Source organism: Scyliorhinus torazame, chromosome 3 (genome assembly GCF_047496885.1).
Source record: "Scyliorhinus torazame isolate Kashiwa2021f chromosome 3, sScyTor2.1, whole genome shotgun sequence".
Taxonomy (NCBI): Eukaryota; Metazoa; Chordata; class Chondrichthyes; order Carcharhiniformes; family Scyliorhinidae; genus Scyliorhinus; species Scyliorhinus torazame.
Genome location: NC_092709.1, coordinates 206,282,452 through 206,309,020, shown reverse-complemented (window position 1 = coordinate 206,309,020; position 26,569 = coordinate 206,282,452). Strand labels below are relative to the sequence as shown.

General features: G+C 48.9%; 1 protein-coding gene across 5 annotated transcripts in view; it reads left to right on the top strand.

Moving 5' to 3' along the window:
• Nucleotides 1–16,827: 16,827 nt before the first annotated feature.
• nmu (neuromedin U) overlaps nt 16,828–26,569 on the top strand; it is a 116,013-nt gene continuing 106,271 nt past the window's right edge. For 2 of the 5 annotated variants that reach the window (XM_072496789.1, XM_072496787.1), the window contains exons 1-2: nt 16,834–17,270; nt 21,809–21,867. In XM_072496789.1, coding sequence (XP_072352890.1) covers nt 17,030–17,270; nt 21,809–21,867 — 300 coding nt within the window. In that variant the 5' untranslated portion in view covers nt 16,834–17,029. Of the gene's footprint in view, nt 17,271–21,808; nt 21,868–26,569 lie in introns of all 5 variants that reach the window. The other 3 variants (XM_072496785.1, XM_072496788.1, XM_072496784.1) reach the window with 3 other exon arrangements.

Here is a 26,569-nt window from a genome sequence, read left to right as displayed (position 1 = left end):
GAAGGGGAAGGGTAGTTCTTTCTGTCTCCTTGGCCTCAATTTCATTGCTGAGAGATGACTACAGGGAGGAGAGAGGGAAACAGTGGGAGAGAGAGAACACATTCTGCAGGTAAGGCCCTGGCCTGGGCTTTAGCCTGAGGCCGGATTTAACAACTGCCTTCCTCCCTGCCTGCTTTCTTGGAGGTGGAGGGGAGAGAGGGAGATGCCTGACTACTGTTGCTGCCACTTGGATGCAGTTAGTCTTCTTGCTGTTGCCTCTTTACTTCTATTGCCTAGAGTGAGCAAGGGAGGGGAAAGAGTGGCAATTGTTTTACCTGAATGACTTGCTGAAGGTATGCAATCTGTTTTGCAGCTTGCTGTTTTTTTATCTGTACTGCTGTTTCACGTTTCATGTTACAATGTTTCATGTTTGGAAGCCATGAGTTGCTGTTACTGCCTCTTTCGCTGTAGCCTGGGGCAAGAAGAGGGAGGAAGTCAGCTGCCGGTGCTTTGGAAGGAAGGATGGCGGCCCGATTCAACTGGAGGTTTGGAGGACTGCTTTGCTGTTGCTGGTGCTTTTATTTTGAACTGCTGACTGTTGAATGTTTTATGTCTGGAAGCCGTATATTGTTCCTGCCTCTTTTGCTTCTGTGACCTGGACCAAGGATCGGATGGACCACGTGACTGTGGGGGGAGGAGGGCGGCGGCTCACTTCAACTGGACACCTTGGAGGTTGTGAAGACACACCGTTGAAAGATGTTAGCAGCTTTATTGTGCTCGTGACTGTTTTCTGATTCAGGTTTGGAGGCTGTGCAGATTGCTGGTGCCTTTTTGTACTATTGCGTGTTGATGTTTCATGTTCGGAAGTTGATGTTTGCTACTGTATTGTTGCTGTTTCTTGTCCAATGCCTAGGGCTTGTTTGCTGCAGTCCCTTTTGCTTCTGAGGCCTGGAGCAAGGAAAGCGAGAGAGTAAGATGAGCTGCTGCCAGTGCTTGGGAGGGGGAGAAGGTGCTCTCACTCTTCTGCCTCACTTTTTGACTGCGGGAGAGAGAGGTTTTGTATTGTTTGATATTAGGAGGTTGTGTGTTCATTAGCCGCAGCCCCTTTCACCGGTGGTCTTGAATCCGGAAAGGGGTGGTCACTCATTTCTCCCTTGCGGCTGGGAAGGGGAGAGTAGGCAGGTTGGCTCGGATGCTGGTGGCTTAGTTACACTATTGACTATTTATTGTTTGATGACTGGTGGCTGTGTAGTTGTTAGCTGCAGCCCCTTTTGTTGACGGTCTTGAATCCAGAAAGCAGAGTTCACTCATTTTTCGGCCATGCCTCGGGCTGGGAGCTGTGGGAAGGGGAGAGAGGGCAGGTTGGCTCAGATCCTGATAACTTTGTTATATTGCTGGATGTTTAATGTTGGGAGGCCGTGTGTTTGTTAGCCGCAGCTCCTTTTGTCTGCGGTCTAGAATCTGAAAAGGGGTGTTCACTCGCTCTTCGGCCATGTCCTGCAGCTGGGAACTGCAGGTAGGGGAGAGAGCACGAGTTGGCTCAGAGGCTGTTAGCCTCACCATGCTGTTGCCTGTTTCATGTTTGGAGGCTGTGTGCTTGTCAGCTGCAGCCACTTTTGTTTGTGGCAGGAATCTGTAATGGCTGCTCTCTCTCTCCCTTCCGCCATGCTCTGCACAGTGTGACTTTCCGGCTGGTCTGTTGCTGGGAGCTGTAGAAGGGGGAGGGAGCGGGGAGTTGATTCGGATGCTGGTACCTTCTTTGTACAGTTGTTTAGTTCCTGTTTAATGTGTGTTTTTTTTTTGTATGATTACACTATTATGGTTTTGCGTTTCCACTGCTGTTTTGTTATGCATGGGTGCCTGTGTGTATAGCACGGTGCTGTTTCCTTGTATTTTTATGGTTATTGTGATATGTGAACTGTTATTAAACTAAAATATACCCAAGTGGATTCCCATGGGCAGGTGTGCCATGTCGCAGGTGGGATTTAGTGCCTGGCATCCATATCAGACCGTGAGACCTGGGCACTTCGCCTGAACACTGGAGGCCTCAACACCACAGGCGCAGCAGCCAACATCCGAATACCCAGCAGCTGGGCATCAGCACTGGGGACATTACTACGACCAGAGGGTGGGTGTGTGCACCAGTGAGGGAACCAGCGCCCAGTCCAGGTAATGCTACTAGCGGGTGTCTTGGGTACAGGGTCTGGGGTCCGGTGCCCAGGGGCTCCCACTAGAGCAGAGGTTTCTTGGGTAGGATGGGTTAGTTGGCACACTGAGGGATGGCAGGGGCTATTGGGTGGGGGGGGGGGGGGGGGGGGGGGGGGGAGGTGGGTGCACGGGGGACTGGAGAGTCCCAGGGTGGAAACCATCGCTAGTTATCAGTCTCTCACCCTCTCCAATTCTTTCCAGATATTACACAAGATGGATGATATCCTGGGCCCCACAGGAGCTGCCCTCGTGGTGCTGCTGGCAGGCCAGGCGGACAGATGCCGGAGAAGGCAGCGGCAGCAGCGTTAACAGATGCTCAAGGTGGCAGCCCATGTGCACACCCTGAGGACCCGGCCACCCATCAGACCATGGAGGGATCCAGAGGGGGAGGGCTGCGATGGCCCAAGGTGTACAGGCACCGCTGGTGTTTCGAACAGATGATGGACAGCATGTGCTGCAGGAGGCTCCGCCTCAACAAGTAGACACTGTGGACTTGTGGACTTGGCACCACGTGGAGGAGGAGGATACCCACTCCTGATGGCTGTCAAGGTCCACCGCAGCCCTGAACCTTTATTTCTCAGGATCATTCCAGGGCTCGAGCAGGGACTTGAATGGAATTTCACAAGCTACAGCCCACAAGTGCATCCATGAAGTAATGGATGACCTGTTTGCCTGGGCAGCGAACTATATAAAATTTGGCTTGGACCAGGGCCAACAAGGTACCCAGGCAGCAGGATTCTCTGCCATCAAGGGGATGTCCCAGGTCCAAGGTGTAATGGATGACATGCATGTCGCCTTGCGTGCACCAGGGCATCAGGGAGTGCCCTACATTAACAGGAAAGAATTCCACTCCCTGAACATTCATTTGAATGCGACCGCGTCCAACATTCTAGCCTGGTCCGCATCTCCAAATTGTGGGGCTGGTCTCCTCGGTGGCGTGGCTGCGAGCTGTGGGGGGTTTGCTCTGTGGAGTAGGTTTAAATGCTGCTCCCCCTTGTTGGTGAGGAGCAGGCGGGTGCGGTCCTGCGGAATCTGCCGACGAGACAGTCATTTGAAGCTTATGGGGCCTCATTAAGTGGACCAATTAACGGTTTATAATGGCGACGGCCTCTCCGGGTCAACCGTCAGGACATTCGTGGCAGCTCCCGCTCTCTAGCACACGTAGAAACTTTTCCGTCAACTTGCGCCCTATAGATCTACAGTTATTTGGGGTTTGCATATGTTGTCTGGTAGGGGATGGGGTGCCAATCTGGGTAGGGGGTAGTGGTTAATAATCTTTATTGGTGTCACAAGTAGGCTGACATTAACACTGCAATGAAGTTACTGTGAAAACCCCTTAGTTGCCACATTCCGGCCCTGTTCAGGTACACAGAGGGAGAATTCAGAATGTCCAACAAGCACGTCTTTCGGAACTTGTGGGAGGAAACCGGAGCACCCAGAGGAAACCCACGCAGACACAAGGAGAACATGCAGACTCCGAACAGACAGTGACCCAAGTCGGGAATCGAACCCGGGTCCCTGCCGCTGTGAAGCAACAGTGCTACCCACTGTGCTACCGTGCCGCCCATGGTTAAGGTAATAGTAATGGAAATACATGCGGCTGGATTCTCCGTTCCTGAGACTAAGTGTTGAAGCTGGAGCAGGATTCATGGAGTTCCACGACAGCAAATCCGGTGCCGCACCTGGACCGATTTGCGACTGTGGAGGGAATAGCACCGACGCCACGTGGAACACAATCAATTTCAATGAAAAACGGTACGGGATTCGCCGGAATCGTGATTGACTCTCGGGAGGCTGACAAGCTGCAGCCACATATACACACTGTGTCAAAGGGCACCTAAGGGGGTGCCTTGGGGGGAGACACATACAATCTGTGGCCCTAAGTTTACAATGGGCAGTCAGCGGCGTGCGTAGCTGCATGGCTGCCTTGCAGGCCACGGCAATGGTGTTCAGTGCACATCCACCCCGATGCCGCAACCCACCTCCTGGCCACCCCCCACCCCTGGCAGAAGTCCCCCGGCCAGCGACACAACTCTCAGCAAACACAGCCATGGCACCTGTTTCAATGTTTTTAAAAGCACAAGTGAACCTCGCCGTTGGAAATTCGCTCCAGTGAAGGCAGAATACTGGGTCTGGCCCACTAAGGATATGACAACGCTGTTTACTGTACATGCATTCTGGAACGCATTGATGCTGCTGTCAAGGCACGGGAGAATTATGATTTGGCGTGAAACCAGTGCCCAGTGAGGTGGGGGAGGGGCTGTGGCCTCTTGGATCTGTTTAGACATGTTTCAATGAGCCTAGCTTGTTTGTTTGGTGAGGGGATGGGGTTGGTGAGGAGAGAGCATTGTTCTCTGGGAGGTGATCAGCAGGTTCATGGGGGGGAAGGAGTTGTTGGGGGAGGGGAATGGGGGGAGGGTTAGTTCTCTGACAGTGACTCGGGATTTTTCTTTGTCTCACCCTTTGGATGGAGTTGCTGGTCATCTTGGGTGGGCCTTGGGTCTAGGTATTTGCTGTAAGGACAGGACAGCCCATCATGGTGGAAATGTCTGACTCGGGGTTTGGGGGTTGGGGTGACAGAATACTGCTGCTCTTCTTCTGTCAATGCCCTGGAGGTATGAGCCATCTCGCTGAATTTAAAACAAACATTCCCTAGGCCATTGAGCGATGCATCAGCTGCAACTATGGTAGATAGGTCTGGGTCATAGTCAGCTGATGTTTCCATAGACATGAACATGTCCTTGATTGCGTTGAATACCTTCTGCTGATGGTCATACAGTACCTGGTCCTACTGCTGGAGTTGTTGTAACAGTATGTTGATGTGTGCAACATTTGTCAAGAACCTACCTAACTGATTAACCATGCCCATAAAACATTGAAATTTGGTAATGTTAAGGGACGAGGGGAATTTCTTGATGGCTGTGGGTTTCTCAGGGACTACTTGGACATCAGAGGCCCATTTTTTGAAAATCCAACCCATGTCCCCACGCCGGCGTAAAAACGCTAGCATTTCACTCCCTGCAAAAAATAAAAGGCTATTCACAGGGGGCTAGCAGGGATCTGGGGAGCTTCACGCAACTTTGGCTGCTGATACGGGCCCCCACACTTCTGTTTCTGCGCATGCGCATAGCAGCGGCCTCCAGTGGCCACACCGAGCGCCATGGCGGACTTGGACAGCGGACCACGACCAACAAACAAGGCCGCCTCAATTAGCCGCACGCCGCTGCATTGGACCGACCCGATTGCTGCCCCGGCCACCGGTAAGGCCCCCCCCCCCCATGCTCGATCGCACCTGCCCCTCCACCAGGACGGCTGCGGACCAGCCCCTGGTGCCCGAGAGTCCCGATCAGCCATACCACATTAGTTCCACACCGTCGGGAACTTGGCCGGTCGGGAGCGGAATATCGCTGGGGGGCCCTCTAGCTGCGCGGCGTAATTCGCGGACGCGTGATTCTCCGGACCCCGGAGAATTGGGCCCCAGGCTGCGGGCGGGATTCTCCGAAACCGGCGCAAAAAACGGCGCGAATCAGTCCGGCATTGCGCCGCCCCAAAGGTGCGGAATTCTCGCATCTTGAGGGGCCGAGCCGTCACCTTGAGGGGCTAAGCCCGCGCCGGACTGATTTCCACCCCGCCAGCTGGCGGGAAAGGCCTTTGGTGCCCCGCCAGCTGGCGCGGAAATGACTTTGCCGTGCGGCGCATGCACGGGAGCGTCAGCGGCCGCTCACGGCATCCCCGCGCATGCGCAGTGGAGGGGGTCTCTTCTGCCTCCGCCATAGTGGAGACCATGGCAAAGGCGGAAGGAAAAGAATGCCCCCACGGCACAGGCCCGCCCGTGGATCGGTGGGCCCCGATCGCGGGCCAGGCCACCGTAGGGGCACTCCCCGGGCCCAGATCCCCCCGCGCCTCCCCCAGGAACCCGGAGCCCGCCTGCGCCGCCTTGTCCCGCCAGTAAGAGAGGTGGTTTGATTCTCGCCGGCGGGACAGGCATTCCAGCAGCAGGACTTCAGCCCATCACGGGCCGGAGAATCGCCGGGGGGTGGGGGGGCGCCGGCAGCCGGCGCGGCGCGATTCCCACCCCCGCCGAATATCCGGTGCCGGAGAATTCGGCAACCGGCGGGTGCGGGATTCACGCCAGCCCCCGGCGATTCTCTGACCCGGCGGGGGTCGGAGAATCCCGCCCGTGATGTGTGAACAATATGGCTGAGAAGTTAATAATGGGCTGAGTGAACACAAATTGAGATTAAATGTAAAACCCATGGCCTGTAAATGTCGTAATACCATTCGCAACCTGGCATTGTGCTCTTCAGTGGTGGATCCATGAATGGGAATATCATCCATATGGCAAAACGACCACAACCAGCTCTTCCAAAATGGCAGCCATGGTACCTTTAAAGATATGGGCGTTGAGACAATTCCGGATGATAGTTGGTTAAATGATAGTTGCCGAAAGGCATGATAAATGTTGTTAACAATTTTGGCTCCTTGTCTAACGGAAGCTGCCTGTATGCTATTGGCATCAGGTTCTGTGAAAACTGAGCTCCTCACAACTTTCGCCAAGCTCTTGTCAACAGATACAATGGATTGGACTTCTCTCTTCATTGCCTTGTCAAATGTACGAGGTCCACACAAATGCAAAGTGAGCCGTTAGGTTTGGGTACATGTTTCATTCCGCAGCACCAAGATATCCACTCCCTGGGGTAACATGGAGTCAAGTTCTTGTCTCACCTTTTCCAAGAAAGGATGGGGGGACCATTTGTGGGGTACGTAAATACATAGGCTTGGCATCTGGCTTTAATGTAATGCGATAAGCTCTGTGGAGCTTCCCAGACCCACAAAAAACTTTGCAAATTCCCTTTTGGATTAATCCGGTTTATCCTGATTGTTCAGTTCTTTCAACTTATTCTAGAGAAGGTGCAAATCTAAGCAGATTCTCCAGCTCAGAAATGAGAACTCCTGATATGGGATAACAGAGGACTTCTGTAATTTTTCTTCCCTTATAGTGAATTATGGCACCGTGAGTGCACTGCCCCCTTTGATCATTTAGTAGAGCAGTAAATGTTTGAAGAAAGTCGGGCTTCAGCCATGGTACTATATCAGATTGAATTGGCATTCCTACAACCATGTCCAACTTAAAATTGCTTTTGTGGCCTTCCATACTGCTTTATGTGGTTGGGCTCCCTTTAGATTTTGACCTGAAGATGGACGTTTCCTGCTGGAGTGGCGTATTATTTTAAAAAGCCTTCTCTTGAGGCACGGTTGGCACTCGGCATTAGTGGCTGGGTCGGCTTTGCACTAATGAGGTTTTTCCTGCCACAATCTGAACCTGGAACAATGGCATCAACTGCACCATCTTCACACTGGCTCTACTTTCTGGAAGACGCATTCATAGCGTCACGAAGTGGACAAAATCAGTTGTCTGCCCTCAGGAAGGCTCCTTTTCACTCTTGATGAAAAGCCCGTTTTGCTTTCAAGGTTCAGCCTGCCTGGCGAACTACTGCTTTGGACAAAGTGATATCTTCCCTGGACTGTAAGGAGTCCAACAATCGACTTTCATCGACCACTCCCACCATACATGGTCTATCATGAGCTCCTCTCTCAATGTCCCAAATTCACAGTTATCTGCTAAGCGATGCAGCTTGCTTTTTCTTTTGGTTTTTTTGAAATTTTCTATTTAAAACAAATGTGTAACATTTCCAGAGAGAAAACAGGCCCTGTGCAAAGAGCCTTAACATAGTGAAAACAAACAGTGGGAAAGAATAAACATGTTAATAAGGCACTTCCCCTGTCAGCTCTTTTTGCCCTGCCCCACGTGTTCAACGAAACTAATGTGGCTCCAAACCCCCCCCCCCTCCCTCGGGTGCCGCTGCTGTCGGTTTCCTGCGCTGTTCCCTGAAAGTCTGCAAGCGACCTTCTCCCCCGGGGATCCCTAGACACCGACCCCCCCCCCCTTGCCCACTTAAGTCTTCTCTGCTCTCCTTCCCGTCTGACCCCCCTCAACCTCCCCTACCCCCCCGAGGCCTTACCTGCCAGGTCAGCCCTGCGCTTGGTCCTAGCCCGCCCCTCCTCCTACTCTCCCCGGGGCCCCCTGACCTACGCTAGCTACGCTGACCCCTGCCCTTGGCGCCTGTCTGTCTCCCACCCGAGCGCTAGGGCCCTCCCCCCACACACCAAGGACCCATTAACCTGATTGTATCTCATCCTGCCCTTTCAAGTCCCTTAACCAGACCCTAGCCCAACCCCCTCTCCGAGGCCCGGATCTCCTGCCAAAATGTACCAAGTGCAGGGCCCCCTTCTCTTACCCCCCCCCCCCCCCCCCCCCTCGATGCTATCCCCCAAAAACATCCTACACAATGAGCCCTCCAGCCCCCGCTCTCTGTCCCGTCTGAAAACAATCTTGGATAAAACATTACAGTACAGGATAATTTAACAAACCGCCGCCACAGAAAAGCTCTGAGAGTCCAGAGTCCTTTAGTTCAAGTCCAGCTTCTTCTTTTATTAAAAGTCCACACCTAGTCAGAGCAAGTTAGGTTAACAGACCGCCGCCACTGTACAGCACTTGGAAAACTAAGTGCCCATTAGTTCAAGTCCAGCTTCTTTTCTTTAATAAAAGTCCAAACCTGTTCTGGTGTCTCGAAGTAGTAATGGATGTCCTCAAACGTAACCCAAAGCTTCACAGGATACAGCATTCCAAACCTCACCTTTTTGTAGAGGGCTGCCTTTGACTTGCTGAATCGTGCACGCCTCTTGGCCAGCTCCGTTCCCAAGTCCTGGTAAATGTGGACCTCACAATTCTCCCATCTGCTGCTCCTCTCCACCTTGGCCCATCGCAGCACACGATCCCTGTCAGCAAGCCGGTGAAAGCGGACCACCAAGGCCCTCGGTCGGTCGCCCGTCCTGGGCTTCCTTGCAGGGGCTCTATGCGCCCCATCCAACTCCAGGGGCCGGGGGAAAGCCTCCGGCCCCATCAGCGCCTTGAGCATACCTTTCACGTATGCACCCACATCCGACCCCTCGCAGCCCTCGGGGAGGCCAACGATCCTCAAATGCTGCCTCCTGGCTCTGTTCCCCAGGTCTTCAAGCTGCTCCTGCATCCTCCTCTGGCAGGCTTTCAGATCCTCCACCTCGTGCTCCAGCTCCGTTACCGTGTCCGCCTGGCTGGAGAGCTTCACCTCGACCTCCCTGAGCGCCTTCTCCTGGACCGCCTGCGCCTCGACCATTCGGTCCATTACCTCCCTCATCGGGTCCAACGTATCCCTCTTCAATTCGGCGAAGCAGTTCTTAAAAAACTCCATCTGCTGCTCCCTTGGCCAGTGAGCCTCCGCTCCCTGGTCCCTGCTGTTCGCCATGTTTCACCGCCTGGCCTGGGGTCCCCGCTGCTCCAGCTTCGAGCCCTGCCGCTCCACTCAACCACTTCTGGTCCAGCTGCTCATACCCTGGGGGGGGAGCCTCTTCCCTATCGTCCCCTCAACCTAACCAGGTCGCCAGTGATTTGTTATGTTGTAGGTGTAACATAAGCGGCTTCCTTGTGGTGCACTTGACAAAGGAAGGTTCAGATGTGGCGATAACTTCAACACGTTCATTAAACTATTTACACTTCTATTACTCGGGTTCGACACTACTGCTAATCCTACTATAGCTACCCAGACTGACTAACCAGTTGCTGCAATCCATGTGGTGGGTGTAATATTGAATCAACTCTGTGTCTCTACTCACTGACTGTCTCCACTGGAAAGAGGCAGATCATGTGTGTGGTGTCCTTTATATGTGGGTTGGTGTAATGCCCTCCTGTGGTGGTGTCACCTGTGTGTATCATCAATGTCCATTGGTCGTGTCCTATCTAACTGGTCTATTGGTTGAGTGTGTGTGTGATGTTTCTGGTGCTCCCTCTAGTGTCTAGCTAGCCTACATGCATTTACATTGATGCACATCACCACATCCCCCCCTTTTTTATATGTTACCTATTTTCTGTACACTTTGGGAAAATTGAACAAAGAACAGGTAGATAAGGTAAGGTATATACAAGTCATGGGAACAGTGATTAAACAATAAGTCCAAATCATTTGTGTGAGTCCAAAAACCATCAATCATCATGGTCAAATGTCTCTCTTGGTCATGAACGCCATCAACGTCCCTGTGCCACAGGAACCAAGAAGTGATCAAATCACTTCGCTGTCTGATTTGGAGTCCCTTTCTTTTTCAATGTTTGTGATGGTGCTGTCGGATGGCATCTTGTAGCTGATAACATGTTAACGTTGAAGAGGTACCATCAACAGTATCATTCAAGGTCATGGATGTGCCATATGTTGAAGTTGGATAAGACTGTACATACTGGTTCTGGCCATATGCTGTGCAGGAAGGGTGGTCCTGCTGAGAACCGTTGAAGCTTGTCGAATTGGAAACAGAATTGCTGCTCGCACAAATACCTGGTGATGGTGTGAAACTAGAACCTTGCATCTGATAGGAATATGCTGTCTGGCCATACTGGGATGCAGCAAATCCTGGGCTGTAACTAAGGCTGTAGTGCAGATTGCGCTTGCGGTAGTCCTCCTTCGGTCTTGATTCCATAAGTGGGAAATCCATAGTGCTGGCCTGTTTGAGAATATGCTGCATAGGCTGCTGGCTGCTGCATGCCTGAATACTGGGTTTGTCCAGCTTGAGCTTTCATTGGCTGCACTGCTGGTGTGGAAAAAATGTGTGGATATAGCTGTGGTGAATATTGGTGTATTCCTCTTGGACTGTAGCCGCGGCTTGTTATTACTGACCCAGTGTAATTGTTAAGTGATCCATCTCCTGTCGTTGTGGCATCTGCTGTCACCCTGAGTGTGCCATCACTGAGGTTGCGGCACTCCCTATCTGGAGTAAAGTCTGGCTTACGTGAATCAGAGTCGGCATTTGGTTGCTCCCCATCTGGAGTCTGGTCTGTTTCAACTGAGTCAGTGTTGGTTTGTTGATGCTCCCCGTCCGGAGTCTTAGCAGGTTCACTGGAGTCAGCTGAGATTTCTTGAAGCTGCACGTCTGGAGTCGGAACATGCAGGAATGCATTGACTTGTGGAGAGGTTGGAGCGAATGACGGTGGAAGTATCATGGTGTCACCGGAGTCACCAGTGGTCTCACAGTGATCGTCGCGTGTCTCTGTACACACTAGCTGAGGTCTGTCACTCGGCACATCTTGCATGGGAAGTGGGATGCTGTCATCACTCGTCTCACATACCGTGGGTAGCGCCTCAGTAGCTGATTGTTGTTCACTTGGGTTGGGTAAATTGTCAGAGTCTTCATCTGGTGGTGCAAACAATGTGGGTGGACTGTCATTGTTTTGCTGTTGTCCTGCATTTGGGCTTGGACTGTCATCGTCGCTTTGTTCTTCACTGTAGCATGATCGACCGTCATGGTCGTCCTGCTGTGCACTGGAGCGTGGTAGACTGTCATAGTCTTCTTGCTGTTTACTTGAGCATAGCAGACTTGCATCGTCTGCCGCTAGTTGGTCAGAGGAGGTTGCTAGACCCTCATGGTCTTGTTCCTGCAAGGACTGCGCGTCGGAGTCTTGCGTTGCTTCTATTGTGGAGGTTGTCCACGAGCTCGCTGCGGAGGCTTGTGACACTGGAGTCACGTCTTGTGTTTGCAAGGACTGTGCTCTGGAGTCTTGTGTTTCTGCAATTGTGGAGTCTGTCCATGAGCTCGCTGTGGAGGCTTGTGACACTGAAGTCACTTCTAGTTCATGCAAGGACTGCGGTGTGGAGTCTTGCGTGTCTTCTTGTGTAGAGTCAGGAACCCTGAGCGGTGCATGGACCACGCTCTGTGTGGCAGCAGGCCGTTCTCTGTGGGCTTGTACCGCTCTCTGTCTCTTGGTGTCAGGCTGCAGCATAATCCTGCACTCGCGAGTCGGGATGTCGTATATGCTGGGCTGAAGATCTTCAAATCCGAAGAACGAATCCGCGTCTTCGACGGATTCAATACGGGGGTCGCCAATGTGCAACACGCCTAGTTGCGGTTCGGATTTGGTACTGGGGTAGCCTCCCAAGGTGAAAGGTTTGTCTGTGTCGTTGTCTTCTAGGACCATATCATCACTGTTTGCTTCAGAGCTGGCATTGAGCTTGCGAGGTCCAGAGAAAATGTAAATGTCGGTTTCGAAGTATTCAAGGTCGGAATCATCGGTTTGGGCGTAGGTAACTGCTTGTTGCAGGGTTCTCCGGAGGTTAATTTCATTCCCTGGTTCAATTTGAGGCATTGTGCTGTCATTCCAGGTGAAGGAAGGTTGTTTTACAGCTTTAAAAGATTTTTTCTTTGGTTTGGGACATTTCCCCTTTAAATGGGCGTCTCGCGCATGTGAAAATGGACCTTCCCGTTCTGTGCGCTTCTCGCGTAACTGTGCAAGTGCAGTCCCTTTAGAAAGATGGCCGCCAATCACAATTGTTCTCTGCTTCGGGATCTCGGCCTCGTGGTGAGTACTGGCGGTTCTCTTACCTTTTCTTGTTGGTTGGAGTGTGTTTTCCTCACAGTATTTGCCGAATTTGTCCAGGACTGCCTGGAAGTCGCTCCTGTTTTGCCCCTTGGAGAACTTGAATTTTTAAAAGATTTATTCTGCTCTGGCACCGGCGATGGTGAGGAGAAGCTCTGTTTTTTCAGCATCGGCCACGTCTTCTAGTTCGGCTGCTACCAGGAAGATTTCAAACATTTGCTGGAATACCAGTTTTCGTGGAGATCGCCGTGGCACTGGAGCTGCTGCGGAACCCGGATCTCGAACATCTTGCCTGGGTATCGTTGCTGGTTGTCACTGTACGCTGAGGTATGGCTATATGGATTGAAACAGTTCAGTCCTGGTACCATGATTTGTTATGTTGTAGGTGTAACATAAGCGGCTTCCTTGTGGTGCACTTGACAAAGGAAGGTTCAGACGTGGAGATAACTTCAACACGTTTATTAAACTATTTACACTAGCTACCCAGACTGACTAACCAGTTGCTGCAATCCAAGTGGTGGGTGTAATATTGAATCAACCCTGTGTCTCTACTTACTGACGGTCTCCATTGGAAAGAGGCAGATCATGTGTGTGGTGTCCTTTATATATGGGTTGGTGTAATGCCCTCCTGTGGTGGTGTCACCTCTGTGTGTATCGTGAATGTCCATTGGTCGTGTCCTATCTAACTGATCTATTGGTTGAGTCTGTGTGTGATGTTTCTGGTGCTCCCTCTAGTGTCTAGCTAGCCTACATGCATTTACATTGATGCACACCACAGCCAGGTCCCGCAAAAGTCCGTTTAAAAGGTCCGTTTGCCCATCGCGGGCGGGAGCAATCCGACCTGCGACCTGCTTCCTCGAGGGTGCCACCGGAAGTCGCGATACAGCTTGTTGAATAAAAGAATCCATTTAGGTTCCTGGCTGCACCGGTTGAATTTTGCCTGGTCTATTATAATATTGCCCCTTGGCTAAAGAAGAAATCAAAGGCCTTGATGAACTCTTTGTGTTTAGCCATTTATTCATCAGTCCCCGTCTTCTTTAAATGTCATCAGCATGGCTGCCGATTGCATAAAGAAGAACATTGATCCTTATTTGGTTTCTGAGTGAGTCCAGAGGCAGTCCAGTATCAACTGAATCAGCGACGCCAGTTTCTCCATTATGCAGCTTGATCGCTGAGGCCATGGGGCTCGGGAAGGGGGCAAGGCTTTCTCAATAACTCTGGCAGGGATTAGTTGCTCCAGTTGTTGTTGCAGCAGTTTCTTAAGTGTGCTCTGCTGGGTCGATGGTTTGCACTTTCCCTGCCTTTGTTAGTGTCAACTGGGATCTTTAGTAAATGGTTCGCAGACGCATGTCACCATGTTTTATTATCACAGCCAAGCTCTGGTAGAATGGTGTTGGAAACTATCCTGCTTCAAACTAGTGAACGTTTAATGGCTATTTACAGAGATAGACTTTAGCAGGACTTCATTAGAAACTTCTTCCCTTCGGTTCCAGTTACACGTGATCCGACATCACCGATGTTGCACTCTCCAATCAGCATAATAGCTATTAACCATTGACACTGGGAGACTGCCTCCAATGAACTACAGGGCTCAGCACAGTAAGAAGCTGCCCCTTGCCAGGAGGATCCTAGCAGAGTCCTTCCTCTTCCACTCCTTAGACTACTAATTGCTAATTAATTTCTAATTGCTAACAACAAGGTGTCACCACTTCAGTTGTTCACCTGTCTCAGGCAAGATCATCCACAGACCCAATATCCTAATCTGCAAGATTTCTTCTGTTCATACAATTAAACCCACCTCCATGGGACTGGACAAATCTCGTCCTACTGCACCCATGATTAGGAGCAAGAAGTGTCAGCAGAACCCCTGAGATCAGCACCAAAGCCTTCACCACGTGCAACATCATGTACTGTAAACTTCAGTAACTCTGAACAGCAGTAGAACAACCACAGCACTGTACAAACTCACTAGCAATCAGTAGAAATTAATCAAAAACTAACTGAAAATTGTTCATGTTCCCTGTAAATAGTGCTGCTACTGTGTCCTTCCTAAAACATTCAACATGCCCAACTGTGCGTGTTTAAGAGAGGCTGTTAGCTGGAACAAATGGCACTGCTGGTGTCAAATTAGCTTTACACACTGAATGATTTGCACGTTCATAACACCTGAGTAATGCCCTTACCAAAATGGCATCTGGTACAGAAAGTGTCTGCATGTAGTTCTGATGCTATGTGGTTAATGTTGGATTTCAGATGCATTGTATTACAGGTATTTGGTGCATTAAGAGTTTAAAGCCTGAGTTAGAATGTGTATGACTGCTGCAATCATGTTTTACAAGAAATCCTAGTTTGAAAGGTTGGGCACCAGTGGTACAATTAAACCATTGTAAAAAGTTTGGGCTAATGCAATTTTGTTTTGATTAAGGGGATTCCCTGTGGAGTTAATTAGATTTCAGTTTGGTACGATGAGGTCATTATTGTGTGGAGCTATGATATCAGGCATTTTGAGGGAAACGGAGGTCAGTGCAGTTCTGGATGAAGTTGTTTTCAGTAAAGAGATTAACAGTCTTTAAAGCAGTATATACTTGTTTGAGAACAAAGGGGAGCTGACACAAGCTGAGAAAGAGCTTCTGAAGATATACAGCCAAAGATTCTGCATGGATCTGACATGAGTCGGATCATGTCTTTAAAACAGTATCAAGCTATCTCTCTCTCTCAAAGAACATCTCTGTAGAGAAAATATTCCTTTGTACCATTCGTAGTTACAGTGGATTGAAAGCTAAAATGTTTTTTTTTCTTGGTGTTTAAATGGCAATAAAGGTAGCAATTGAGGGCATTGTATTCACCATGTTGAGTAGCATTGTGGGTTGTGAAGGTCGGCTGGTGTGGGCCGTGAAGATCGGCCTCTGCACGTTCTCCCTGTGTCTGCGTGGCTTTCCTCCGGGTGCTCCGGTTTCCTCCCACAAGTCCCGAAAGATGTGTTGTTTGGTAATTTGGACATTCTGAATTCTCCCTCTGTGTATCCGAACAGGCGCCAGAGTGTGGTGACTAGGGGATTTTCACAGTAACTCCATTGCAGTGTTAATGTATGCCTACTTGTGACAATAAAAGATTCTTATTATTATGTAGGTCGCGAAGGTCGGAGGTGAGGGTCGTGAAAGTCAGCCAGTGTGGTTCACAAAATTTGTCTGGTTGCCAAAAGTGGGTCCCATGAAAAAAGTTTGAGAAACACTGAGTTAGACCACACCTGGGAATACTGTGAACAGCTTTGGTCCCCTTATCGAAGGAAAGATATACTGGCATTGGAAGCAGTTCAGAGAAGGTACACAAGGTTGATCCCGGGTCTGGTGGGATTTTCTTAGTAAGACGTCTTACAACACCAGACAAGAAAGAAATAAATGGTAAAAGACAGTTAAAATGAAATGGTATGAAAACAAAGGGGTGGGGTTGAGCTAATCACTGAAGTTGTTGAATTCGATGTTGAGACCGGAAGGCTGTAGTGTGCCTAACCGGAAGATGAGATGTCGTTCCTCCAGTTTGTGTTGAGCTCCACTGGATTATTGCAGCAGGCCAAGGACAGACATGTGAGCATGGGAGCAGGTCTTGTCTTTAAATGGCAAGCAAGAATCTGTGGAATTGCTTGCCGCAGAGAGCTGTGGAGTCTGGGTCATTAAGTATGTTCAAGGCTGAGATGGACAGATATTTAAACAGTGAGGGAATCAAGGGTTTTGGGCATAAGGCAGGAGAGTGCAGTTGAGGATTATGTCAGATCAGCCATGATCTCATTAAATGGCGGAGCAAATGCGATGGGCTGAGTGGCCTACTTCTATTCCTATGTCTTATGGTCTTATAGGAGCCACGGTCAACGCAGAACCAGGAAATATTTGGTGCTGATGGCAGAAGAGCTGGGACGTTGAAGGAAGCTGGGGTGATCCTTCAAAAAGAGGACTTGTGCTTACTTTGAGGGCACATAAGGAAGGCAACCAGAAACCACCTCGTGTATTCTTTTCCAAGTCATATTCCTCTTTGAAATTGAAAATGGGAGGTTCTTACCAGCAAGTGAAAAGGAAAGCGCTAGATCACGAGGTGTGAAGGAATGAGCAGAAAGCTAGCCATCAGGACTACACATTTTAGCAACTGGAGCAGAATTTCAACAAGTCAGGTTTTAATTCTGTGCAAGTTGGATGGATTTTGAATGAGATGAAACCTCCCCTACCTCCAGGATTAACTCATCTACTGTATCCCTAGCGATTGAACGCTTGGGGCAAAGGGCTATAGTTTTTGCTTTGGACTGGAAATTATAAAAGGTGGGCTGACTGAAGATGTTGTTTTGAGTGGGAGCTGACAGCACATGGTCTGTCTCACCCTGTCCCGGGGACAGGACACATGACGTTTGATCCTGTCGTTGCTGACGTGCGGGATCTAAGGGGTGGTTTAAGAGTGCAGACACACAGCGGTGAACATCCACAAGTATCCGAGCTGAGACCGTGTGGACCAACCATGCTGAGCCCCAACCTGTGTCAGTATCGAGGAGGAGAAAGAGCGCCGAACACCATCACCATGAAGCACCCTCACTGCATCCTCGCACTCACACTATTACTGCTGTCCCGGTGTTGCTTCTCACAAGGTACGAATGTTGCTTTCAATCTCCCCGCGTCCTCCTTTGTTGCTTTTCGTTACATTTGTGTCAGCATTGCCTTTCTCACCCCCTCCCCTCATTCAAATGTTTCTTCAATTCATTTTAAACTCGAGTTCCACTACATTTATTTTCATCGTGGTTTAAAAAAAAATCTTCCCGTCATTTTCTGTGTGGTTTCTTTTTTTAAAATCGTTTTTCCTCATCTTTCGGTGAAGTATTTGAAGCATGGCTATAATCCTTAATCTCCGGTGTCTCCTTCCCATGGTAAGTTTTGTCAGAAACTTTTGATTTGATGATGCGAATATCACTTCTGGACATAAATGGTGTGATATTGTTCAATACAGTGCAAGCTGACTGTACTCTCTGGGGTCTCTGCAGAGTAGACAATTGATCGGGGGGAAAAAGGGGGGAATGCATTGCGTAGTTAAAATTTGAGCTAGTTTTCAAGATTTGGATTAAAGAGTTAATACTGGAAATCAAGGGGAAACCTTTTTATCAACCCGATTCAGAGACTTTCCAAGAGCCACTGGTCTGTTGGCAAGGCATCTGTTAGGCTGGAGTGTCTGGGCTGTTAAATGGAGCGTTTTCCAAGTGAAAAAGTACAGCTAGTACAGCTAAACAAAAAAGAAAATTTGTGTTCTGATGCTTAACCGTTCAAGCAGTAGAAATTAGTATTCGTTTGGTAAATATTAGAGCTCAAATACTAAATTATCTTACTAATCATGTGGTCATCATAGAGAGAACATTGCAGCTTCACTTACAGTTCTTAGATTTGAAAGTATACTGGAGAAGCAGTGGCATTTCTTTATGGTATCCCAATTACTCACCTGTGACAAATGCCATAGTAAGATGGGCTTTCTCCTTCCATAGAGTCTGGATGAAATTAGCGCTTGGGAAATGAATGAGGTTGGTTATTGCAGCAAAAGACCAATCTGTAATCTGAGGATAGAGACATTGCAGCTTCCATGTTTGCTTCACAGAAGAAAAAAATATTCACTTTATCCAAATCCATTGATTCAAATCTTTCAAAGATTAAAGTCCTGTTTTATTATTAACAAAAAAAGGGGCGGGGGGGGGGGGGGGATTGTAAATAGCCATTCTTAAGGCTGTATCTCCTGAGGAGTATGCGGGTTGAGACAATAAGCATGTTTTTAAAAAATGAACTGAGCTTTGTTTAAAATTAGGAAACCAAAATTTGTTTATTAAGGCATTAATAGTTATTTCCCTCTGCTCCTGTGCTTAGAGTCTAATGAATCCACTGGGATAATATTTAAATACTGGTGTGAGTTTTGATGTACAGAAGCAAATTGACTACTTCTGCATGGTACGGTAACATTTAAATATTGGCATTATTGAGTTAAAGTGCTTTTAGAAGTATACAAAATGTTTTAATATATTGCTGATTTAATGTAAACATTGTCAAGGCTAAAGTAAAAATATAAATAAATAACCAATTACAGTGGAAAAAGAGAACTGCAGTTCCATAGAACCCCTGCAGGGCAGAAGGAGGTAGTTCAGCCCATCGAGTCTATACTGACCCTCTGAAAGTGTACCCTACCGAAGCCCACTCCCATGCCCTATAACCTCATCTAATCTTTGGACGCTAAGTGACAATTTAGAATGGCCAATCCACCTAAACTTCACATCTTTGGACTGTGGAAGGAAACCAGAGCACCCAGAGGAAACCCACGCTGACACAGGGAGAATGTGCAAACCCCACACAGACAGTCACTTGGAATTCAACCCGGGTTCCTTGGCACTGTGAGGCAGCAGTGCTAACCACTGTGCCACCGTGCCACCCAACTATTGTACATAAATATTAATTATATTTTCCAGTTCTATTTGATCATTGATATTATTAGTGATCTGTGATAACTCTCAAACAAAATGGAAATGAATATTTTCTTCTGTTTTAAATGGCAACAAATAGAGACAAGCTGTTATTTTTACACCTGTGCTTTTATTGTTGTGCTATTAAAGTGCGTATGTTTCAAATGAATTTATTCTTTAATTAAATTGAATTGAATATCAGACAAAATTCAATTTGAAGCATAAAGTCAATTGCAAAGAAAACGTTTAGATTTAATATATGTCCAAATATTCAGTAGTAGTGTAACAAATGAGCTTTTAAAGAGATATCATAATTAAGACCTATTTAGTGGATCATCTCCCCGAACAGGCGCCGGAATGTGGCGACTCGGGTTTTTCACAGTAACTTCATTTGAAGCCTACTTGTGACAATAAGCAATTTTCATTTCATTTTTTTCTCTTTGGGAAAGAATAACGTAGGTAATGTCACATGAACTAAACAGTTGCAAAAACATTATTGGGCTGAGAGAAATAGTTACCATTTAAAACAATGAATGGGGTACTTTTTAAAAGTAACGTGTCTTAACTAAAGCATGAAACACATATATGAAAGAAGTAAAATAATGTTGAAATTTTCTCTGAACTACATCCATTCAGCCAATTCAACTTTGTCAGAACTGCATTGAAAACCCCAATTGTACTGCACATTCTATGACAATACAACAGTGTGGTGGAGCAGTACTGAGGAGATTCTTGGTGGTTCGGCGGATTGAATATCAGACAATAATATCAGGGAGAGCCGAAGGGCCTGTTCCTGTGCTGTAATTTTCTTTGTTCTTTGTTATTTTGCTGCATCAATTGAAATTGAAGGTGAAAGGCAAGCTTAATTATTTACTACAATATCTCAAGACCTAAAACGGTTCTTGATGATTACTAGGAAGCCAATAATAGATATTTGATACTATTGGTTAATAAATGATAATGCAATTATTAATTCATTATATAATTATTTAGTGCACAGCAAAGAGGTCTTTTAATTTTATCTTGTTTGAAAAATGACTGATATATTTTTACAATATCAAATATCATTAAAAAAATCTTGGTTATGATTGCAATTAAAGGAACTTAAGTACAATACGCTTTATTAAACTAATTTGTTAGATATACCAAATGTTTTGGAGAGGAACAATTTTTCACTTAGTTCCAGTGAAAGATTATTTTTTTCATCTGTGTGAAACCTTGGTTACTAAATGTTTGGAGAATGAATTATATTTCATATATTTATCCTAACTAAAATCTGATGCTTGGTTTTGATCTTAAATGACAAAATAAGACCATTTTTGTAATTCATATTTTGTGACAAATTGTTACCAGACAGATAACCAGGAAAAGAAAATCAGGTAACCCTTACACTAGATTTCAATATGAAGAAATTCTGAATTTAATCTGTCACTTCGCATGAGGTGGTTAGGTGGAGCACCATGTAGCAACAAAATACTTTAGGTTAGAGGAGAGGCAATACCTTATAAAGGGTGGCTATAGTATGGAGAATATACTGAGTCAAAAGACTCGGAAGCAAACATGCATTAGTGACAATTTTGAACTCAGTGTTTTCAGTACGACATAAATTACTTTGTGGCCAGACTATTTTTCGCTACAAGCACATTATAATATTCTGGTAATAAGAGACAAAAGTTCTCACACTGAGAGATGTGGTCACAATATCCAATACTCTCAATGTTTCTAGATGATTATTTCCAGAAAAGCAAACCCAAAGTTATCCTTGTTTAAATGCAAAAAACAGTCTGATGGTTCAGATTCGTCGAACTCACCTATTTCTTGAAACTAATATTGCACTATTGGTAATCAAGCCCCATTTGGCAAGCAAGAATAGATGTGAATTATCAATCTCGAATAGAAAAATCAGAGTATCTTCATTGAAAAATGAATCACAATGCTTGATAAATACAGAATTTTGAATTCAAAATTTAAAACAGTTCATTCTCTGTTCACGAAACAGAACAAATTAATATATTGGTAAATACAGTCATCATGATAAGCATACAGAAAATTAAATTGTGATCTATTTTATGAATGGTCACTTATCCAGAGTTTACGTCCTGTGGGTAACAATTTTCAGTCATGACATACAAAATGTTTGTTTTAATTTGATAGAGTTCTCCAGAGAATAAATTGCACCAACAGCAAAAGGAAATTTCCAGAAACCATATTTGTCTCTCTACCTCTTAACTCTTCAATTAAGCTCTTTGCCAAGTGTCCTAATGTCTTTTCTTTGACTCTATCAATTTCTATTTGTTTATATACCTACAAAGTGTTTTGCGATGTTTTACTACTTTCAAAACTCTAGAAATGCAAGATGTTGTTTTTGAAATTATCGATAAACAATAGCAAGATGCAGAATAAGTACTGGGGTAATTTTGATTTTGTGTGACATGTAAATAGGGTGAGAGCGAATCAGCAACCCTTCTGCATCTCTCCTGACTTTTATTTCTATTGATGAGATTTGCTGTTGCCTGTTTTACACTATCACACAAAGTCAACATTATCCCTCTATCCTTCAAAAATAAGCGTGGAAAACTAGTTGTAAACAAGTTATAGATTTTTGTTTTAGCATTTGCAAGCTATTTTCTAGCTTAAGGTAGGTTAAATTTCCGATATGTTGGTGGACACAGTCTAATGTCTAATTTATTTCACAGGTGTTCCTGCATCACCACATAGGTTTCCAGCAGAACAGGAGTTACGTCTGTGGAGTGAGGTAACTGTAGCCAAATTGTATTTGAGTAAAATAAACCGACTAAAACCAGGCCTTTTTTGTTATTAAAAAGGATAAATCAAGGAAAGAAAAAAACACATTATGATTGAGGTGCCCTCAATAATGATGCTTCGAGATTAAACTGTAAAGAAGGCTTTATTAGGCTAATAACTATGCTACAGATTTGGACGAGAGCTGACTGCTATACAGACCATGAGGCAGGCCTTTATGTATGGCTCCCAGATGGGCGGAGCCAGAGGCGGAGTCCCCAGGGTTCCAAGCCTGGTCTTAAAGGGGACATCACCTTACATGATGATAAGGCAGTAACCGTTCATCACATTCACCCCCTGTTTAAAAAAGGAGGCGGCGGGGGTGAAGTGCCATCATAGGTCCATCCGTCTCGGCGGCCGGATCGTCCTCCTCGATCTCCTCAGTTCGGGCGGTGGTGCGGCGGGCACGGACGTCCCGGTTGAGGGCACATCCGGGAGCACAGCGGTCGGAGCTTCGGTCCGGGTCGGGGCAGAGGAACTAGGCAGGGCCGGGGGTAGCGGAGCCGGCGCCGGCGGGGTGTGTAAAGGGGGGGGCGCAAGGGGGGGCGCACGGTAGGAGCTCACCAACGGGTGGTAGGGCCGGAAGGGGGTGTGTTGTAGGGGGTGACAGGTCCTGCAGGGGAGCGGCGCGGGAAGGGGCGTCTGTGGTGGAGGATCCAGCGGGCGCCAGATCCCGGAGGGAAACCGTATCTTGCCTGCCGTCGGAGTACTCCACGTAGGCGTAACGGGGTTGGCGTGGAGCAGTCGGACCTTTTCAACTAGGGGGTCTGTTTTATGGCTCCTCGCGTGCCTCCGGAGAAGAACAGGTCCCGGAGCCGTCAGCCAAGGTGGAAGCGAGACCCCGGAGGTAGACTTCCTGGGGAAGAGAAACAATCGCTCATGAGGGGTCTCATTTGTGGCCGTGCAGAGGAGTGACCTAATGGAGTGTAGGGCATCGGGTAGGACCACCTGCCAGCGGGTGGTTGGGAGATTTCTCGACCGCAGGGCCAGAAGGACAGCCTTCCACACGGTCGCGTTCTCCCTCTCCACCTGCCCGTTTCCCCGTGGGTTATAGCTGGTCGTTCTGCTCGAGGCGATGCCTTTGCTGAGCAGATACTGACGCAGTTCATCGCTCATGAACGATGTACCCCGGTCGCTGTGGATATAAGCAGGGAAACCGAACAGGGTGAAGATGCTGTGCAGTGCCTTAATCACCGTGGCTGAGGTCATGTCGGTGCAGGGAATGGCGAATGGGAAACGGGAGAACTCATCGATCACGGTGAGGAAATAGGCATAACGGTTGGTGGACGGGAGGGGCCCCTTGAAGTCCACGCTCAGTCGCTCAAAGGGGCCCGAGGCCTTCATGAGCCGAACCTTGTCTGGCCGATAGAAGTGCGGTTTGCACTCCGCACAGACCTGGCAGGCCCTGACCATGGCCTTGACCTCCTTGGTTGAGTAAGGTAGGTTGCGGGACTTGATGAAATGGACGAGCCGGGTAACCCCCGGGTGGCAGAGGTCATTGTGGATGGCTTGCAGGCGGTCCTCCTGCGCGTTGGCGCATGTGCCGCGGGACAGGGCATCTGGGGGCTCGTTGAGCTCCCCTGGACGGTACTTGATATCGTACGAGTAGGTGGAGAGTTCGATCCTCCACCTCAAAATTTTATCGTTTTTTATTTTGCCCCGTTGCGTGTTATCGAACATATAGGCGACCGACCGTTGGTCGGTGACGAGGGTAAACCTCCTACCGGCGAGGTAGTGTCTCCAGCACCGCACAGCCTCCACAATGGCTTGTGCCTCCTTTTCGACTGCAGAGTGTCGAATCTCGGAGGCGGTGAGGGTTCGGGAGAAGAACGCTACTGGCCTGCCTTCCTGATTGAGGGTAGCAGCCAGGGCGATGTCTGATGCATCGCTCTCTACCTGGAAAGGGATGGTTTCGTCCACCGCGTGCATGGCGGCCTTGATGATGTCGGCCTTGATGCTGTTGAAGGCCAATTGAGCCTCAGCCGAGAGGGGAAAAGTGGTGGTCTTTAGGAGTGGGCGAGCTTTGTCCACATACTTGGGGACCCACTGGGCGTAATAGGAGAAAAGCCCCAAGCACCGTTTGAGGGCCTTGAGGCTGCGGGGGAGTTCCTTAAGGGGGCGCATGTGGTCGGGGTCGGGACCTAGGACCCCGTCTTCCACGACATAGCCGAGGATGGCCAGCCGGGTGGTGTGGAAAACGCATTTGCCCTCGTTACAGGTCAGGTTAAGGGCTCGGGCGGTCTGGAGGAACTTTTTGAGGTTAGCGTCATGGTCCTGCTGATCATGGCCGCAGATGGTGACATTGTCCAAGTACGGGTATGTAGCCCGCAAACCGTACTGGTCCACCATTTGGTCCATCGCCCTTTGAAAGACGGAGACCCCATTTGTGACACCAAAGGGGACCCTGAGGAAGTGGAAGAGCCGGCCGGCTGCTTCGAAGGCAGTATAAAGGCGGTCTTTTGGTCGGATGGGGAGCTGGTGGTAGGCAGATTTGAGGTCGACCGTGGAAAAGACTCGGTATTGGGCGATCCGATTTACCATTTCCGCGATGCGAGGAAGGGGGTACGCATCAAGCTGCGTGAATCGGTTTATGGTCTGGCTATAATCCACGACCATCCGTTTCTTCTCCCCGGACCGGACTACCACCACTTGCGCTCTCCAAGGGCTGTTGCTAGCCTCGATGACCCCCTCTCCCAGTAAACGCTGGACCTCTGACTTGATAAAAGCCATATCTTGGGCACTGTAGCGCCGGCTCCTGGTGGCGACGGGCTTACAGTCGGGAGTGAGGTTGGCGAATAGCGAGGGGGGTGCGACTTTCAGTGTCGCAAGGCAGCACACCGTGAGGGGGGGCAAGGGTCCGCCGAACTTCAGTGTCAGGCTTCGGTGGCTGCACTGGAAATCCAGTCCGAGCAGCAGGGGGGCACAGAGGTGAGGGAGGATATAAAATTTGAAACGGGTGTATTTGGCACCCTGGATCGAGAGATCCGCAATACAGTACCCCGTGATTTGTACTGAGTGGGACCCAGATGCGAGGGCTATGGTTTGTGATGTGGGATGGGTGCGTAGGGAGCAGCGCCTTACCGTTTCAGGGTGGATAAAGCTGTCCGTGCTCCTGGAGTCGAAGAGGCATGCAGTGTCGTGCCCGTTGACCTGGACCTGCATCATGGAGTTCTGCAGGTGTTTTGGCCGAGTTTGATCGAGGGTGATTGCACCCAGTCGCGGGTAGTTGGAGTCGTAAAATGGCCGCTGCCGTTGGTCGCACGTGTCGGGTCGAGAAGATGGCCGCCGACCAGATGGCCGCTCCCATGATTCGCACGAGGCTGATGACGCGTCAGAAGAGGACGTGTCGGGTCGGTGCGCAGCAGCATCGCGAGGCCTGCGGGCCTGAGAGCCTGATTTTCGGGCCGGCTGTTCTTTGTTTTTCTGGCCCCTGGGTCTGGCCAGGCAGACCCTCGCAAAGTGCCCTTTCTTCCCGCAGTCGCTGCAGATCGCGGAGCGGGCTGGGCAGCGTGGGCGTGGGTGCTGGCCCTGCCCGCAGAAGTAGCAAGGTGTGCCCCCATGGTGAGCGGGTCGCCGCGTGGCGCAGGCCTGTAATACGGGTGAGTCTGAGGAAGTCCGGCGGGGGCTGGCAGAGTCCGCGGGGTACGTACCGAAGTTATGTCGGGCCACCTCCAGCGAGGAGGCGAGCGTTAGCGTCTCCTGGAGGTCTTTTGCCCCGTTTTCGAGCAGTCGCTGCCGGATGTAGGTCGAGCGGATGCCGGACACGAAAGAATCTCTGATGTGCAGGTTCATATGGACTTCCCCTGTCACATCCTGATGGTCACAGTCCCTGGCCAGCGCGGTGAGTTTCTCAACAAACCCGTCGAGCGATTTCCCCCGAGCGCTGCCGGCAGGTAGAGAGCAGATGCCGGGCGTGCACCTCAGTGACGGGTTTGACAAACCGCTTGCGGAGCAACTCAATCGCTTCCTCATAAATCGTCGCCTTTTCGAGCGTGGCGGAGATTCTGTGACTCACCCGGGCGTGGAGTAGACGCAGCTTGCGTGGCCCCAGGATGGGAGTCTCTGCGGAGTCCAGGTAGGCCTCGAAGCACCGCAGCCAGTATTTAAAAATTTCCTTTGCCTCCGGCGTTCGTGCTTCCAGATTGAGCTTCTCTGGTTTTAGGCCTGCGTCCATCCTGAATCTAGTTTAGCCTAATAAATTGAGGTGCCCTCAATAATGATGCTTAGAGATTAAACTGTAAAGAAGGCTTTATTAGGCTAATAACTATGCTACAGATTTGGACGAGAGCTGACTGCTATACAGACCATGAGGCAGGCCTTTATGTATGGCTCCCAGATGGGCGGAGCCAGAGGCGGAGTCCCCAGGGTTCCAAGCCTGGTCTTAAAGGGGACATCACCTTACATGATGATAAGGCAGTAACCGTTCATCACAATGATGCAGACTGCAGGAAGTGAAAACTGCAGCGGTGAATCTTATGATGCAGACTGCAGGAAGTGAAAACTGCAGCGGTGAATCTTACCATATTTGTTCGAAGTGTCAGACTCGGACTGAAAACTGGTGTGTAGCTCTCAAGTTGCACACACCAGGTTTCTTTCCAGATCTTGACCCTCTCTGAGAGAAAAGAATGAGTGGGTGGAGTTTACAGCATCACTCT